The sequence below is a fragment of the Chinchilla lanigera genome, unplaced genomic scaffold (assembly GCF_000276665.1).
Source record: "Chinchilla lanigera isolate Chin_1 unplaced genomic scaffold, ChiLan1.0 scaffold00023, whole genome shotgun sequence".
Classification (NCBI taxonomy): domain Eukaryota; kingdom Metazoa; phylum Chordata; class Mammalia; order Rodentia; family Chinchillidae; genus Chinchilla; species Chinchilla lanigera.
The window spans coordinates 22,672,391-22,688,705 of record NW_004955424.1 but is presented as its reverse complement, the minus strand read 5'-3'; the positions used below and the strand labels follow the sequence as shown (position 1 = coordinate 22,688,705).

At 40.3% G+C, this 16,315-nt stretch overlaps 1 protein-coding gene across 4 annotated transcripts in view; it reads right to left on the bottom strand.

The window, feature by feature from the left end:
- The window catches only part of Usp34 (ubiquitin specific peptidase 34), a 255,653-nt gene that overhangs the window by 1,239 nt on the left and 238,099 nt on the right, over nt 1-16,315 (bottom strand). For 3 of the 4 annotated variants that reach the window (XM_013514603.1, XM_005385744.2, XM_013514602.1), the window contains 7 exons: nt 15,232-15,336; nt 14,990-15,114; nt 13,890-14,013; nt 3,497-3,576; nt 1,465-1,605; nt 1,221-1,364; nt 153-312 (listed from right to left, as the gene is read on the bottom strand). In XM_013514603.1, the coding sequence (XP_013370057.1) occupies nt 153-312; nt 1,221-1,364; nt 1,465-1,605; nt 3,497-3,576; nt 13,890-14,013; nt 14,990-15,114; nt 15,232-15,336 (879 nt within the window). The remainder of the gene's footprint in view (nt 1-152; nt 313-1,220; nt 1,365-1,464; nt 1,606-3,496; nt 3,577-13,889; nt 14,014-14,989; nt 15,115-15,231; nt 15,337-16,315) is intronic. The other variant, XM_013514604.1, reaches the window with a different exon arrangement.

Here is a 16,315-nt window from a genome sequence, read left to right as displayed (position 1 = left end):
GAAACATCAACATGCAGGGTTCTCTAAGAAAGGCGTCATTAAGATCACACTGAAAGGAAAAAGGAATCACATCGAGGGGTATGGGAATATATTTGCTGTTATATTATCCCCAGCCCCAACCCTGAAGATAAAGATTAGTTCATACAGCTAACCTTTAGTTTTTCTTTCTTTGGCTTCTTGCTCTTGGAGTGAGTTTCTCTGGTGTAGACAAGTCCTACATTTGCTTAAAAGTTCTTGCAGAGTTGGAATTAGAGCTGGGTTTAATTGTTTGGGAGTGTGAACCGACAGGAGCAAAGCAAGTGCCCTCAGATCCTGCAGAAACCCAGACAGGAACAGTTCAAATCCTAAAGCCAACATTTTGACATAACTGTTTGCAGTTAAATACAGGTGTTTATTTTCCCAGGAAATTATCTCGGTTTCTCTGGCATTTTTAGAAAAATGTTAAAACTAAATAGCCAGGGTTAGGATGCTACTGTATTTCATCGGTTGTAAGGCACTAATACCATTATTTTATGCCCACGTTAAGTAAACCATGGTATTTTTTTGAGACTGAAAAAGGCAAAAGCCAAAAACAACCAAAACAAAACTCAGGCAGACTTACGTTAGTAATTTTAAAATCAAACCTTAAGTAACGCATGAGAAATTTCGGTCTTATTTACACAGAAACCGTAATTTCTGAAGCGAACTTGTAGATGTCACAAATAGTAAGGCTTTCTTCACACAGCTCTGTGATCTGTTCTGGGGTATCAGCATCTCGTTACTCAGGAAAGTCGCTACTGAACATGTAACCCTGGCAACATACCCTTTGAACATAGCCCCCATAGAGCTGTCACTGGAAACACATACAAGGCAGCTAATTTCCTAGTTTTAACTGCCTTTATAAACCAACAGATGATTAAGTCTGATGATGTGGGTTATTTAGGATCCAGAGGCAATAACAGAATGTTTCAAAAAATATAAATGAGCAGAAAGAAAATAATTTATCTTAATGACATTATTGCCCCAACATACCCAATGCCACTAGCTCCTACCTTCTGAGGTCATACAAAATATGTGCCACGTAGGGGAACACACTTTTGGGAGTTTTTTCTGTTCATCACACGTGACAGATCTGGGCAGGAAGTTCATGGCAGGATAGTAAACTCATGAAGGCCAAAATGCAGAGCTAACTGAGGGAAAGCCTTCAAGTACATGCCTACTCTTGTGCACACAGTTCTTACCCCATTTAAGGAAGCACTTGCTTTGGAAATTTCAATGCGGTTGGTGAAATCAGACTGTAAGTTCTGATACTGATTTATCAAGTTTGTAATCAGGGTGCTGATCAAGTTGGCACAGTTTGCTTCAGAAAACACTTGACTTTGAACCTGAAAAAGATGATTTACAAAAACATCTCCCAAGGGCCAACATAATGAAAACATACATTAACTGGAAACAACACGTTTACATTTCACAAGGACTACATACCTTTAGGAGAAAATGAGTCATGAATGTGTAGACAATGTTGTTGTTCAGGAAAGTTCTTTCATCCATTAGGATACACTTAATATACTCTGCAAACACAGGATCTTCGCACAGAAGCTTGATGCAGCTTTTTGACATAGCAGACTGCAGTGGGGAGAAGGAGCACTGGCAGTTGAGCACTGCAGTGATGGCAGGACTGAAATTCCTAGCACTGGACATCTGAAGCCTTTTTTAAACATTTAAGTTCTGAAGTCATTTTAAATCCTAAAGCCACTTCCCACTTAAGTCTGCTCAACTTTTGGCAACAGCAACTGTACTCCTGCTACACTACATTACCACTGACTGGACGATGTAAGTGGGGCTGAAGGGAGACACTAAGTAGCAACACTGAACAAACAGGCTTTAAAAAACTGCAGCCTTATTATCTAGTATGGAGGGTTAACAAAGACCAGGAAAAAGGTGAATAGGATGAGAATATTTTCAGGGGGCCAATGAATATGTAATCTGTTTGGCAAATAACCCCCAGTAAAAATTAAAAAAAAATAGCAACCTCTTTTCCTAGCTACACAATCAGTGGGGCCCTGTTTTCCAATGGTCATGGGTCTTAAAGACAAGTAGTATGTCTCTAAACACATATACTCCCTAGGTTGGTATTTGTGCTTTAAACATGTATTACTAATTTATACGGAAATAACTGACAAATGGGGTGAATTTTGGATAGCATATACAAATGTGTCATGTAGGTATTCAATTAGAGCAACTGTTGTAAGAAATTGTTCAAGGTCACCTAAAAACTTAAGGGTACAACCAGGACCCAGGTCTTCAACTCCTTAGTGCTTGGGACATCTCTCTTGTCTATAAGAACAGTATTAAAAAAACAAAAAGAACAGCAGTAGCAGAGGGGGAAAGCAGACCCAATTTACTGATTGGACCACTTAGCTTTAAAAAAACAAACAAAAAAAACCAACCAGGTAAGTCATTTTCTTAATGCCAATTATGTGCCAAGTCATGTGAACTAAATGAGATCAGTGCTTTTCAAAGATCTCTAAAGAAGAAAAAGTAACATTTCTCCAAAGAACACAGATGAGTCTATATAAGGTATTTGTGAAAAGGAGAGACCCATCACAGTACCGTGTGACATTCAGCAAAATACATAGCACTCTGTACTGCTCAGTAATAGACTAGACCAGACTTGAGTATTTTAGAAACTAATGTGCAAAAAAGGCTCGCTCATGCCCACGGAAGGTTAACTCATAACAAACTCCTCTCTTCCTTTGGCACTGGGCAGATGCAGCCAGGCAGAAGCAAGTACTTTTTTCCCCTTCATGTTTTTTTTTTTTTAAAAATTTTTTTTTTTTTTTTTTTTGTTTTTTTCCGGTACCGGGAACCGAACTCACGACCTTGCGCTTGCCAGGCAGGCGCTTTTGCCGCTGAGCTAAATCCCCAGCCCCTCCCCTTCATGTTTTAAAAGATTTGATGGGGATCCTGTAGGCCAGATCTAAAGACTAAGCCAAAGGACGACAGGCTTCTTTCCTCTCTCGCGCTTCTCCCTCTACAACGTAACAAGCATTACTTGTATGTGCACTTTATTCTAAGGACCTTGCCCCGTAGGCACTGAGGTAGGAAGAGTAGTCACCTGTTCTCTTCAAGCTCCTGATAAAACACATGCATGGACCCCTGAAAAACTACAGACCAGAAGAGTTAAAAGACAACTGAGAGGGTTGGGAGAGGCACGAGGCAGAGTGGCTTTTCCCTAGGACCTTCCTGGTTTGAACTTTCCCCTAAACTTGTTGGTATTGACCTATGCACGAGAAATTCATCTATAAACAACTTATCTGAAATATCCTCTGTGATACAAATCCGAAGAAAAACGCCTCAAAGAGAAACTAGAAGCTCAATATTTAATTGCTAATATTCCCCTAAACTAAAATATATCCAATTTCTAGCCAGTTTTCAAAAAACTGATTCCTAAAATTTTTTACCACTTGGTCAGATGAAATTAAAGACCAAATCATCTAAAACTCATTTGCTTTACCTGAGTCTGGCATAGCTCGGTCCAAAGTTTGGGGAACAGTGCAAGATGAAGTGGCAAGCCTTCATAGGCAACTAGGACACCTAATATTTGAAAAGAAATCACAATAGGTTATAATTACAAATTATACTCAGACACTAAACTGCAGGTACACTATTACAGCTATTTTTGGTTAAAACTATGCATATTTCCCACGTGTAGAAATACGTAAACTACCTATAGGTAAGAACTCATCCCAAAATTTTAACCAGTGAAGTAATTCAGAATGTAGTACTTTAAATTTACTTATATCCCATACTTCATTGCTAGAAAGATCTGGGGCGCATTAAACCAACTCTTTTTGAGTACAGAACTTTATCTGAGACAATTAAAATTACTCCAAGTGGCTGGGCACGGTGGTGCATGTCTGTAATCCCAGCTCTTGGGAGGCTGAGGTAGGAGGATCACCATGAGCTCGAGGCCAGCCTGGGCTATAAAGTGAGCTCAAGGTCAGCCTGAACTGTATAGTGAGACCCTGTCTCAAAAAGAAAACAAAAACAAAAAACAACAAAATTATTCCAAGTGGCTTCAAAGATCTCTTGGATTAAGGTACCACTCTATTAGAACATCTTCAGGGAATAACTACATTTCAGGGGCAGAAAGGGAGTGGAGATCCAATAGGAAGTATTTCTCCAAAGACAGGGAGAACTCTCTTTTTTGGTACATTTAAGTCAATGCTGCTCTGAGCCTTCCAGTTTCTTTTCTTGTCCCCAGGATCTTTTGGGTGGGCAGTGTCAGAGACCTCTATTCAGAACTTGTTCGGGTAGTACTGGGAATCAAATCCAGGGCCTTGCACACACACTAGTACTCTGCTACTGAACTGCATCCCCAGCCCTGGAACCACTGCAGTTTTAATCTTTTCCTCTTTTTGGTGATTTCAGATGCCGAATGTATTTCTATGGGATGTGTTCCCCCGACTCTCTACTTCCCTCTCTACAGATGTTTCAATTCCATAGCCCTAATTCCCATCCTCTACATCTCTGCACCCCTTGGGAAGGTGTAACTATGGAGGAGAAATAGAACACAAGCCATTCGCCTCCAGCTGTGCAAAAAGAAAGGGTTGGGACCAGCAGGGGCTCACAGTCAGTATGTTACATGCAGCGTTGTGTCCCTATGATGTATCAGCTGGAATTACTCAACTCTGGCAAGGTAGTGTGGAAACAGCACAGCAGACCCTAAATGAGTATCTCTGGCTGTCTTCAAGTAATAGTATGAACACTGAAATTTGAATCTCAATTTTTACATGTCACAAAACACTTTTGAATGTATCATCTTTTAACCATTTAAAAATGGTTTAAAGCCGCCAAATGTGGTGGTACATGCCTGTAATCCCAGCACTCAAGAGGCTGAGGCAGGAGGACCACAAATTCAAGCTCACTCTAGGCAATTTAGTAATTTGTTGAGACCCTGCCTCAAACTAAAGAGCTGGGGACACAGCTCAGTGAAGGCCCTGAGTTCATTCCCCACTACTGCAAAGCAAAACAAAAGCCTACTTCTCAACTCACAGTAGCCAGTTGCTGGTTATACAAAACAGGCAAGAAGTGGGTTATAGTTTGCCAACCTCTGAGTTAGACCAAGAATCTTAAGACAATCTAAAGAAGCAAAAGCAGATCAAGTCACTCAACTTCCCAAGGAATCTTAGGATCCCTTTTGTGGAGAAACCTATTTATTTTTCTGCCCAGATCAATCCTTTTGTAAAGACTCAGGAATTCTCATTTCTCCCATTTTCTTAACTTAGTCTGTTTGAGGTTGGAAGCACTCACCTACCATAACATCACGTATACAAAGCAAACATGTCCCATCAAACAAGGGCCCATGGGCAGTTTCTTTGATCTCAAATTTCTGTATTGTAATACCCCTAAAATGGGGAGGCGGGGTAGTGGTGATAGACTGGGGCCCTCGGAGCCACCTCTGACAGCCCGTTTCTGTGTGGCCCCACGAGCTAAGGGTCATTTTTACACGCTTTAGGGATGGAGGGGGATGACGTGACAGGCTGTACAAGGCCTGCAAAATCTAAAATAGTGTCCAGCTCTTTGCAGAGCCCACCAGTCCCTGAAGCAGTCTCCTCTGACAGTAACCTCTCATGGAAAGGACTATACACAGTTCTGGTCTTTCTTTTCTCTCCAATTATTTCCCAAAGTGAAGCAAACTATTCCTTTTTTCCATAGCAAACGGGGCAGGGGGAGGGAGAGGCTTTTGTGATCTGAAAACATTTACAAGTGGCATTCTAAGGCAAGTATCTCTTTACTGTGCTAGGTATGTTGGACAATCACATTTAATTTTCTCAGCTGTGGGAGATACTATTTTATCCTCAGTTGTTTCATTTTCTTGAATGAGGAAACTAGGCGAAGAGCATAATCTGTTTAGCTTCAATCCCAAAGCCAGTACCTAGTGCTACAACTAAGATTCAACCCCCTGACTTACCTAATTTAAGTGAAAGCTCATAACCTGTGCAATACTCAGCATTTACCCAGTCCTCACGTTATCAGTTCATGTCTCATCTTCATGATCTTCACATCTGCCCATCGCCTGGACTACCGTGTACGTAATACTTTTCTTTAGATTCCCTTTGGCTAATATCACATTAGCTTTACTTTAGGCAATACAACATCCAGAGAATTTGACTTACTAGGTTGTAACACAGTAAGAATTACACATATGTACTAATAACAAGAATTTTTTTCCTGGACAACTTGTGCAATACTCTGGAAACCACTGTGCTGCTCATGGGGAACTAGTTAGCATCTCGATTGAAGTCCTCCCTGTCCCCTCAGGCTGCGGCTGCTCTGGAACACTGGCTATCCCTTCAGAGCAACCAAGCTCCAGTTTTCTGCCCCCCACCCCCAACATCTTCATTGGGGAGGCCATGCCCCCTGGCTCTGTGTCCTAAGAAAGAAGCCAGTACTGTCATAGTTCTACAGATTTCTCCTCCAACACCTTCTGTGGTATCTCACTTGATGGGTGCAAAGCGTACGGAGGTGCAAGTTCTTGGGTACATGTCTAGAGTTTGCCCCAGTAAACAGGGTGGGCGTGCCTAAGACACAGTGGATTCTCTACTGCTTATCCTGCATCCTGGGACGTAAGGTATTTTCTGTACAATCCATATCCTGCCCCTTCTGCACCCAAGAACATCCTTTCCTCACTAGTAACAATGCATACTGTGGAAGCTGCTGGGTGGTGCATTACTGAGAAACATCTTTCAAACTGCTGCTGTAGGGAAAATGGTTTTACAGATTATTTTGTACTCCCATGATTCCTGTGAGAATGAAGTATTTCACGTTTGTTTACTAGCTAAGGTTTCTCTTGTCTGAACTGTTACGATTCTGTGTCCAGTTTCTACAGAAGTGTCTATCCTCTCCAAGCATTATCCAGAGAAAAGTGTCTTCAGCTAATGAATGCAAGCTCATGACTAATGCTCTAATGTGAGACTCAATCATAAAGACATCCCAAGCCTAAGAATACCACATATTTAATTGAATTCGCCTTGTTCTGACTTCATAGCCATTAAGCAACCTACAGTTATCTGGTTTCCTTGGAGTTTTTTTTTTTTTGTCTTTTTGAGACAGGGTCTCACTATGCAGTTCAGGCTGGCCTTGAGCTCACTTTGTAGCCCAGGCTGGTCTCAAACTCACAACGATCCTCCTGCCTCAGCCTCCCCGAGTGGTGGGACTATAGGTGTGTGCCACCAAGCCCGGCCCTTTTTTTCCTTTTAAAAATGACCTTCTCTTACAGCTTTATTTACAGCAAGGCCACATGGGGGATTTGCCATCACAGATGGAGGCGAAAGGAGCGACACAGCGCACTGCAGTGGAGCTTTTGGTGGTGAAGGGTGGAGGACACGAGCCCTGCAGTGCTGCCTGGCAGCTGGGTCACTTCATCTGGAAGACGATGGCAGAAGCTTGGTGTAGAGGGCGGACCTGTCCTGCTTTGGGCTTCACAAGAAACACCTTTCTTCCTTCTGTGCCAGTGATCCTGGCCTCAAGCCTTGCCACAGAGCCCCAGGTGACAGGGCTGTTGCAGTAAGGTCACTGTCCCTGTGAAGACTGCACTGGCACTGAAGTATGCCATCAAGAAAAACGTGGTGTCGGTCACAGTCCCCAGTGCACCACCATGGATAACCCTGTAACCGAGCAGCCCACAGCTCGGGGGCTGAGGCAGGAAGACCATGAGCTCAGGGTCAGCCTGAGATGACATAGTTAAGATCCAGAAGATGAGGGGGGGAGCAGGGAAACTAGCTTCTAACTTGCACTGGGTACCGAGAATGGTCTGAAGTATGGATGCCATTTGAAGCCTTTTGGGAAACAGCTCACCAGACACTTCTCTGGTGAATTCCAAAGAGAAGTTATAAGTCAGCTATTCACATGTCCCCACACCCGGGTTCTACGTTTTGAGACTGGCCCTCACCATGTAGTTCAGGCTGGCCTCGAATTTTCCAATGATCCTTCTGTCTTGGTTATCAGAGTGCTGGGATTACAAGTGTGTTTCACCATATCTGGCTGTGCTTTCTTGTTTTTTCTTTTTTGAGGCAGGGTCTTGCCGTGTAGTTCAGGCTTGCCTTGAACTCAGTGATCCTCCTGCCTGTGCCTCCTGAGTGCTGGGATTAAAGGTGTGCGCCACCACATCCGGCTTGGCTGTGCTTTCTATGAGACTATTTTTTACCTGTTTCTATTTTCTTTATAACAAATTTTTAATTCTACAAATTCTGAAGGCTTAGGTTTTCTAGGTATATCATAACATTACTTGTGAAACTTTCATGTAATTAATATATTAAGAAAATTCTCAAAAACAATGTAAAATACTTGAAGTAATAAAGAGATCCTTAAATAATGATCAAATAGAAGGATTTATTTTATTTGAACATTGCATTGTTCATTTTGCATATGACCTATGGGGCACAAATAATGGTATGCTTATAGAATTTCTTTTTCTTCTTTTCTTTTTTTGTTTTTTTTCAGACAGGGTCTGGCTATGCAGTTCAAACTGGTCTTGAGCTTAATTTGTAGCCCAGACTGGTCTTGAACTCGCAATGGTTCTCCTACTCAGCCTCCTGAGTGCTGGGATTACAGGTCTGCGCCACCACGCCCGGCTGGAATTTCTTGTAGTACCTGTTTCCTATATTCAAAAATTCTTTTCACACTAAAAAGCCAATGTATGATCATTATAAATAAACTTTCAAGTACTGTTTCTTTAGGAGAGCATGTATTAAGGATGATCCCCCCATTTATAATGTCAGGTTGGGCGTGGTGGCACATGCCTGTAATGCCAGCACTTGGGAGGCTGAGGCAGGAGGATCATTGTGAGTTCGAGACCAGCCTAAGCTACAAAGTAAGCTCAAGGCCAGCCTGAACTGCACAGCAAGACCCTGTCTCAGAAAGATGAAAAAATCAAAAAAGTGGTTATATTATGCATAGTTTCCGTTTAATTCATTTTTTTGTGGTTTTGGAGATTGAACCCATATGATAGGGCCTTGCTCATCATAAAGCTATACCCTCAGCCCATTTACGGTTTTTTCCCCTGTAATTCAAGAACATTTCTGTCTTACTTGCTTTAGTCCATACGTTCTTGTTGGTGCACATGTGAGTTGTTTCTAGCTTTTGCCCCCTACAAAGGAAGTGAAAATAAACATCCTGCATTGCACCCCCCATGCTGGTTTGAGATAGCGCTGAGCTCTGCAGTATTCATTCCCCGCTTTAGGAGCACCACACCTGAACTTCATTTCATATACTTGCTGCTGTTACGTTAGAAGACATAAAAGTCACTGTTGTCTGCTTTTTCATTTCAAGAGTTGCACACAGTTACCAAACATGTACTCTGTGAATATAGGTGAACTCCCTATTGATGTCCTTTGCAGACCTTGACAGATTTTTTTCATCTTACCAAATCCTAAAAATTTCACATAATGGCAATGTCAGCCATTCACCTGACATTTTTGTTTTGTTTTTTGTGGTAATGGGAATTGAGCCCAGGATTTCACATGTGCTAGGCAAGCATTTTACCACAAAACTGTATCACAGCTCGCATTTTTTAAAGTATGCAAATATTTTTCCCTTAGTCTGTGTTTTAATTCAATTTATGGCATTTTTAAAAAAACCACATAGTAGTTTCAATTTTTAGGTAGTCACATTTTTCAATTCTTGTTTTATTGCTTCTAGGTTCTGTGTCCTAATTTAATAGGACACAGGTCTTTCAAATCTCAAAGTGTTATCCATATGATCTTTTTTTTTTCTTTTAGAGACAGGGTCTTGTTATGCAGTTCAGGCTGTCTTTGAGCTCACTTTGTAGCCCAAGCTGGTCTTGAACTTGCAATGATCCTCCTGCCTCAGGCTCCCGAGCTTGGATTACAGGCGTGTGCCACCATGTCTGGCTGCCCCCAATCTTTTTTTTTTTTTTCTGGTAACGGAAATCGAACTCAGGACCTAGCACTTGCCAGGCAGGTGCTTGTGCCACTGAGCTAAATCCCCCACCCTCACACGATCTTATGTTATTACTATTTCCAAAAATTTTTTGAGCTAAATCTTTTTTTTTTTTTGGTCTTTTGAGACAGGGTCTCTATGCAGTTCAGGCTGGCCTCGAACTCACAATGATCCTGTCTCAGCCTCCCGAGTGCTGAGATTACAGGCGTGTGCCATCACACCTGGCTTCAGTTAAATCTTAAATCCTCTTGGAATTAAGAGGAGCAAACTTAAGTATTCGCTCAAGGAGCAAACTTAAGTATTAAAGACTTGCTTTAACCCCCAAGAGAGCTAACCAATTGTCTCAGTACACCTACTCCCTAATTTGATGTCATCTTTATTATCTACCAAATCCTTTAGTAGTTGGGGCCATTTCCACTGTTCAGGGCCATATGGCTTTTACTATTTTTTCTGAGACAGGGTCTCACTATGTAGTGCAGACTATCCTTGAACTCATGGTGATCCTCTTGCCTAAGCCTCCTGAGTGCCAGGATTACAGACATGCGCCACCATGCCTGGTAGTGCCATATGGTTTTAATCACTATAATTTACTTTTATTAAGAAAGGGGAGAAAATGTACATACAGTGGTGGCTCAGTTCACAAACTCTATTCTTTCCACGATTCTGGTTGCAAATCGAGGTGGATGAGAAACAGATCAACTTCAATGGTTAGGTTCAATGCTGACCTTGTGGTCTGATTTGGGTCTCATCCACCTCGGTCTGCAACCAGAATTGTGAAGAGAACTGAGTCCATGAGCTCAGGGACCCTATATTTGCAAAGAGGAAATAAAAAGATGAATACAAGTAGGGGACCGGTCTGTGATATTTTGATATGTACCTTTATAATATCTTAAATGGTGAACTGTGTATTAAACTGTAAAAAATGACTAGACTTTCAGTAACATAGAAAATTTTTAACTAACCTTTTTAAATATCAAAAAATAAGTGGTTTTGCATACATGGTGCTTTCTGACGGCAGTCAGCAGCCTTGCTCACTCTCCCTGAACACTGTTCCTACTTCTTCTGCCTCCAGTACTCCCTTCCCTGACTGTCCTCACCTCAGCACTGCAGCATCCCTTTCTGTATACCGCTTGGTACCCGCAACCCTACTTTCCTCTGCAGTTGTAGAATTACTGAATTATACAATCGCTTTTATCTCCTAATAAATCTTAAAGTCCGTTCATTCAATAACCCATAAGAAGCACCACAAAGACTTTTCCTCAAAACTAGAAATCAGTTGCAATCCAATATAGATTTTGAGACAATGTTGCCTATGGTCAGAACATTTTAATACTCTTATAATGTTACGAGACATTTACTCTTAAATGTCTTGGACCATTTAGAACTCAAGATTTAAATGAACGAGGGTATAACCAGTTCAAACCTACCCTGCTTGGTATCAAATGTAATTTCTTGAAGGAATTATACAAAGTCTATAAATGCCGTGCTTAACATCAGAGTCGTTAATGTGGGCTTTGTTTTCTCAAGCCTTTTCCTAGGTGCCTCTCCTTCAGAACTGTCATTTTAGGTAGAAGAGGGAGTTAATGTCACACACTAGGATATAATGCCTCCATTTACAGAATGCATAAGGACAATGCTGCTTTTAGGTCTTCGTGTAACTTCATCTAAGACAATATCCAATTTTCTGCATATATATATTAATTACAATGTGACTAAAGAAAACAGTTTCCTGCTCACTTTGTGAAGGTTCTGGTTTATATTTAGTGCTGTACCATCAGCATCTTACTATCTGAAGTAACTCTGGTTGTAACTAAGACAACAATTTAGTTCCTCAGTCACCATTCCAAGTTTTCACCACTCACATGTGGCCTGTGGCTCTCATACATAATACTGCAATTAGAGAACATGTCCGTTCTTGTAGGAAGTTCCATAAAACAGTGCTCAGGCAGGAAACTAAACACTGTACAGCAGCATCAGTAATGCTTCACGGCCAGAGGACTGCTGCAAGTTCAAGGCCAGCCTGGGCTACAAAGTGAGTTCAAGCCCTGTCTGAACTGTATAGTGAGACACTGTCTCAAAAAAAGACAAAAAAGACAAAAAAAAAAAAGATTCATTGTTTTAAGAGTGGTACGAGTATAAAGAATCATATATGATTTGATTCAGCATATGTGATGATCAGGCATGTATCCTTCCCTCCCACCTTTTTATTAAAATTTGAGACAGCTTTTTATGCAATTCAGGCTAGCCTCAAACTTGCTGCAATCCTCTTCCCTCAGCCTCCTGACTGCTGAGATTACAGACTTTCACCACCACACCTGGCTTCTTTCTTTCTTTGTTTTTTGAGACAGGGTCTTGCTATGCAGTTCACGCTGGCCTTGAGCTCACTCTGTAGCCCAGGCTGGTCTCAAACTTGCAATGATCCTCCTGCCTCAGCCTCACAAATGCTGGGATTACATGCATGCACCACCACACCCAGCACTTCTTTCATTTTTATTTTCCCTCTGAAAGTAGGCATTTGGGTCAATGAAGAACATGGTCCCAAAAAAGGTAAAACTTCATTATTTGGTCAAGGCTGTAGAGTAGCTAGAATGACTGACTGACTCCTTACAGAAGTCTTAGTATAAATTATATGAACACAATTTACCAGGAATTTTCCCACACATGATCACTGCCACTGCTAGGTTTTTGACTTTTACCAAGTGTCACAACACAGGTGCATAATCCAGAAATGTCTGATTTGAGGATATCCTTACTTCTACATCTTGGCATTTCAGCCATCTATCTTATCTATATATTTTATTTATATATGTAAATAAATGTGTGTGTGTGTGTGTGTATATATATATATATATATCTCCAGCTAATTATGACAGGTGGAGGGAACAACCTTCTCTTCTAAATGCCTCTAATCACTTACCAATGAGGTGTTTTTTCTCAAGAGGAATTACTCCTCACAGCTGTATCGCTTTCTCCTTCTTGGATACTGAAGTCTAAGATAGGATTGTATCTTTCTGCCCTACTGGGAACAGATTAGACCTTCTGCATAGGAAGGAGGGAGCTGGGACTGAGACTGAGCACAAGTGGGACTTCTGGACTATGGTAATACTCTGTTTTTTGATCTAAGTGGTATTTTACTTCCTATCCTCTAAAACAAAACTGCGGAACGCTGAAGAGGATCCTGGGCTAACCCTGGTGAGCCGAGAGGTAAGATGAAGAGTCCTGGGTCACTGAGGGCCTAGATAAAGGACGTGTGTGGAGGACAGCTGCGTGTCTTCTGAAGATTTATCAGGCAGAGGAAAGTCACCCAAAGGGAACTGTTCTCTAACAGCTCTCAGGTACACCCTCGGAGAGACAACAGTACTATGAAGAAATATGAGTCTTTCTTCCCTCTACATAGTTCACTGCTAGTTTTGTTTTCTGCTGCTCGTATTCCCCCTTTCAGGTTGTTCCTCACTCACCTATTATATGAGACTTACCTCCTAATCACTCACATATGCACCTCTGCTTCACACGAGCCCACTCAGCTTGTTCCTGGCACTGCCAGCTCCAAAGCACAGCTGGCACCATAGATCTCATCTTACCCTCAAGATCAGGGCTAGGGAAGTTCATCTCTAAGCCTGTCTCCCTAGGCAGAGCAGTTTTTGTTTGGAAATTATGCTAGGAAGATGGTGGACTCGGGCTTCTATGTACGAAAGTGAATAGCCCTACTCCACACTCCTTTATAGGCCAGCTGAAACTCTGGGCAAAGCTAGTCAATGGAAACCAGTAAGTTGGTGTTTTCTTAATAAAAATTAAAATGTTCCCAAGAATATTAATTAATATTTTAAAACATTCACTTTAAAAAAGAAAAAAAAAAAAGGACTGTCTCACTTTTTCTCCCCTTCCTGAATGGCTAGGGGCTTCAAATAATTCAGTGGAATTTACTGCTCATCTTTTATACTTACTCAGCTTAACTAATGTTTCAGTAAATTTTTCACAGTTGATTGCAACTCGGCATAATAGATGGATGAATTGATGATAAGAAAAGAAGTAGTCTAGCAGCATACGATCATAAACGTCATCTTTGCCCTGAAGGTTAAAGATGATAAAATGGTTGCACTTAAATTGTATAATAAAGAGCATATTTTGTGCAAATGTAATAAGTTTAACTAAAAAGCTGATTACTTCTATAAGAACCTAGTTTTAAATTCCAAATTTCAAGTAATGTTAAGATCTATATTGCCATAAGTTTATTTTCAGTGTGCAAATGTATAAGTTAAAATCACCCATTATTTCTGTATACTTTTAAGAAAATTACTGTAGGATTTTAACATGTGACACTTTAGTTCTGCAGACATATCATCAAGAAGAATGAATTAAATTTGAGTTTTGAAAGAGATCTGAAGTTATTTCTACAAGGATAACTAGTGTTATTTTTAATATTTTATCTTATGATAATTTCTCCACTCTACTTAAGATCCAAAGATGGTGGGCAAGACAGAGTGTGATGAAGTGTAGGTGAAGAAAGATAAAGGGGAAAAACTGTTTTAAAAAGAGTGTTATAACTAAGATAAATTATCCTGTGTCAGTGTACCTGGGCTCAGATTTTAGAATCAGCATTATTTTAGAATAAGCATTAAAAGAACAGAAACCAGACTACAAAAGGATAAATCTATCAGTCAGTGATATTATAGGTAGGTCAGAAAGAATATGGCTTAAGGGCAAAAAAAGAAGTCTTGATTATATGGCCAAAGTTTAAAGAAGAACCTAGCTTTTCAGATTTAGATGTATAACCCAGTTATAATTTGGCCTAGTGACAAATACTAAGGCTTACTATTAAGCTTCTTTTTGTTTTGGGTTGGGGAGCTTACTACTTGTGCTTATTGTTGATTTTGCGAATATTTAACCAACATTTCAGAGCACTAAAAGGAAAAAAGTCCAAATGTGTCAAATCTTAGGATCCATAAGATGGTCACTTAAGCCTAATATACTCAGAACTGCCAGGGGGGAAATTTCAAATTACTTTGTGCTATAGAAACATGATTTTCCTGGCATCCCAACATACCTTACTGGTTTCCACCATTGTGGGCAAGAGGCACATATTGAGTTCAGGGCGCGGAGGCCGAATATTGCTTTTCCCTCCTATTAGCTTGATATTTTCTCGACAAGGGAAATAAGGTCCAAGAGACACTAAGATATTAAAAGTGTACAATAAGAATAAATGGAAAAAAATAAATCTCCAAGCTTCAGTGTGCAGAATGATTAAATGCCAACCATATTCAAGTATTGTGCTAGATAAATACGTACTTGGTATATTACTGTGATGGTAAGTACAATGGTTATGTTGTAGAAATGGAACCAGAGTATGAAGAAAATCATGGGGACTCAAAAGCACGAGTTCCTTGAGGACGTCTGAAAATTAAAACACAGTTTGGGTATTAAAGCATTGGAGTTACACCTATCTGCTACTTTAAAACTCAATCCTGATAGAGTCTGCAGTGTGACAATACTTAAAACTGTTTAATCTACTGATACAGAAAAATTCCATCTGATTTTCAATCAAAATCTGGATCAGGAGTTATTGACCACAATTATAGGAAGTTTAACACATTCATGATGTGGCTGTAATTCATGTCTTGCTGCTGGATGGCTCTGAACTACCAGTGCTACAGGCATGGCTGTCCCAACAGGTGGCATGGGACAGTCATGCATGTATCACCAGTAGTTCAAGCCAGCAGGAATTTGCTAGCACACATTTATTAGTATTTTATTTCAACAAGAGAAGTTTACTTAATTGACTATGTGTCTTTATAAAATCAACTACGGCAGCGAGAAAGAATCTGAAGTTCAAAATCTTTGGCTTTAGGGGATAATTGATAACCTTGTATTCTGCCATTAAAGTTTTATGATGCTGGCTGAACTGATTCTCACCCTCTAGTCACACAGGAATAAAGCTCGTGACAACAGGCTATTGGCAACGTTTGCAGTTAACAAGAGATTACTGCTATGTGCTCCTCTCTTACTGGAGAACACAAAAATTAGGTAAGTTGTACAGGACATCAAGACTGCTCACACATGACAGTCAAGAGTTATTCATGCTATTTTGAGAATCTGGAAGTAAACAGCTTTTAAAGATCATAACTTTAATAAAAAGTTTACTTTAAATTTATAATGGAGTATCTTTTAACAGACATAAATTTTCATTTTATTATAAATATATAATTAATAATAAGGTGAAATATTCAAGAGCCTGAAAACAGCTACTGAGAAGTATCTTTAGGCAAAAGAACTCGAAATGCAAAAATTATCTCAAAACTTTACAATGCCAGTTGTACCCTGTAAACATCTACATGATTCTACCCTGCCTAGGATCAGAAGATTTTAAAGCTGC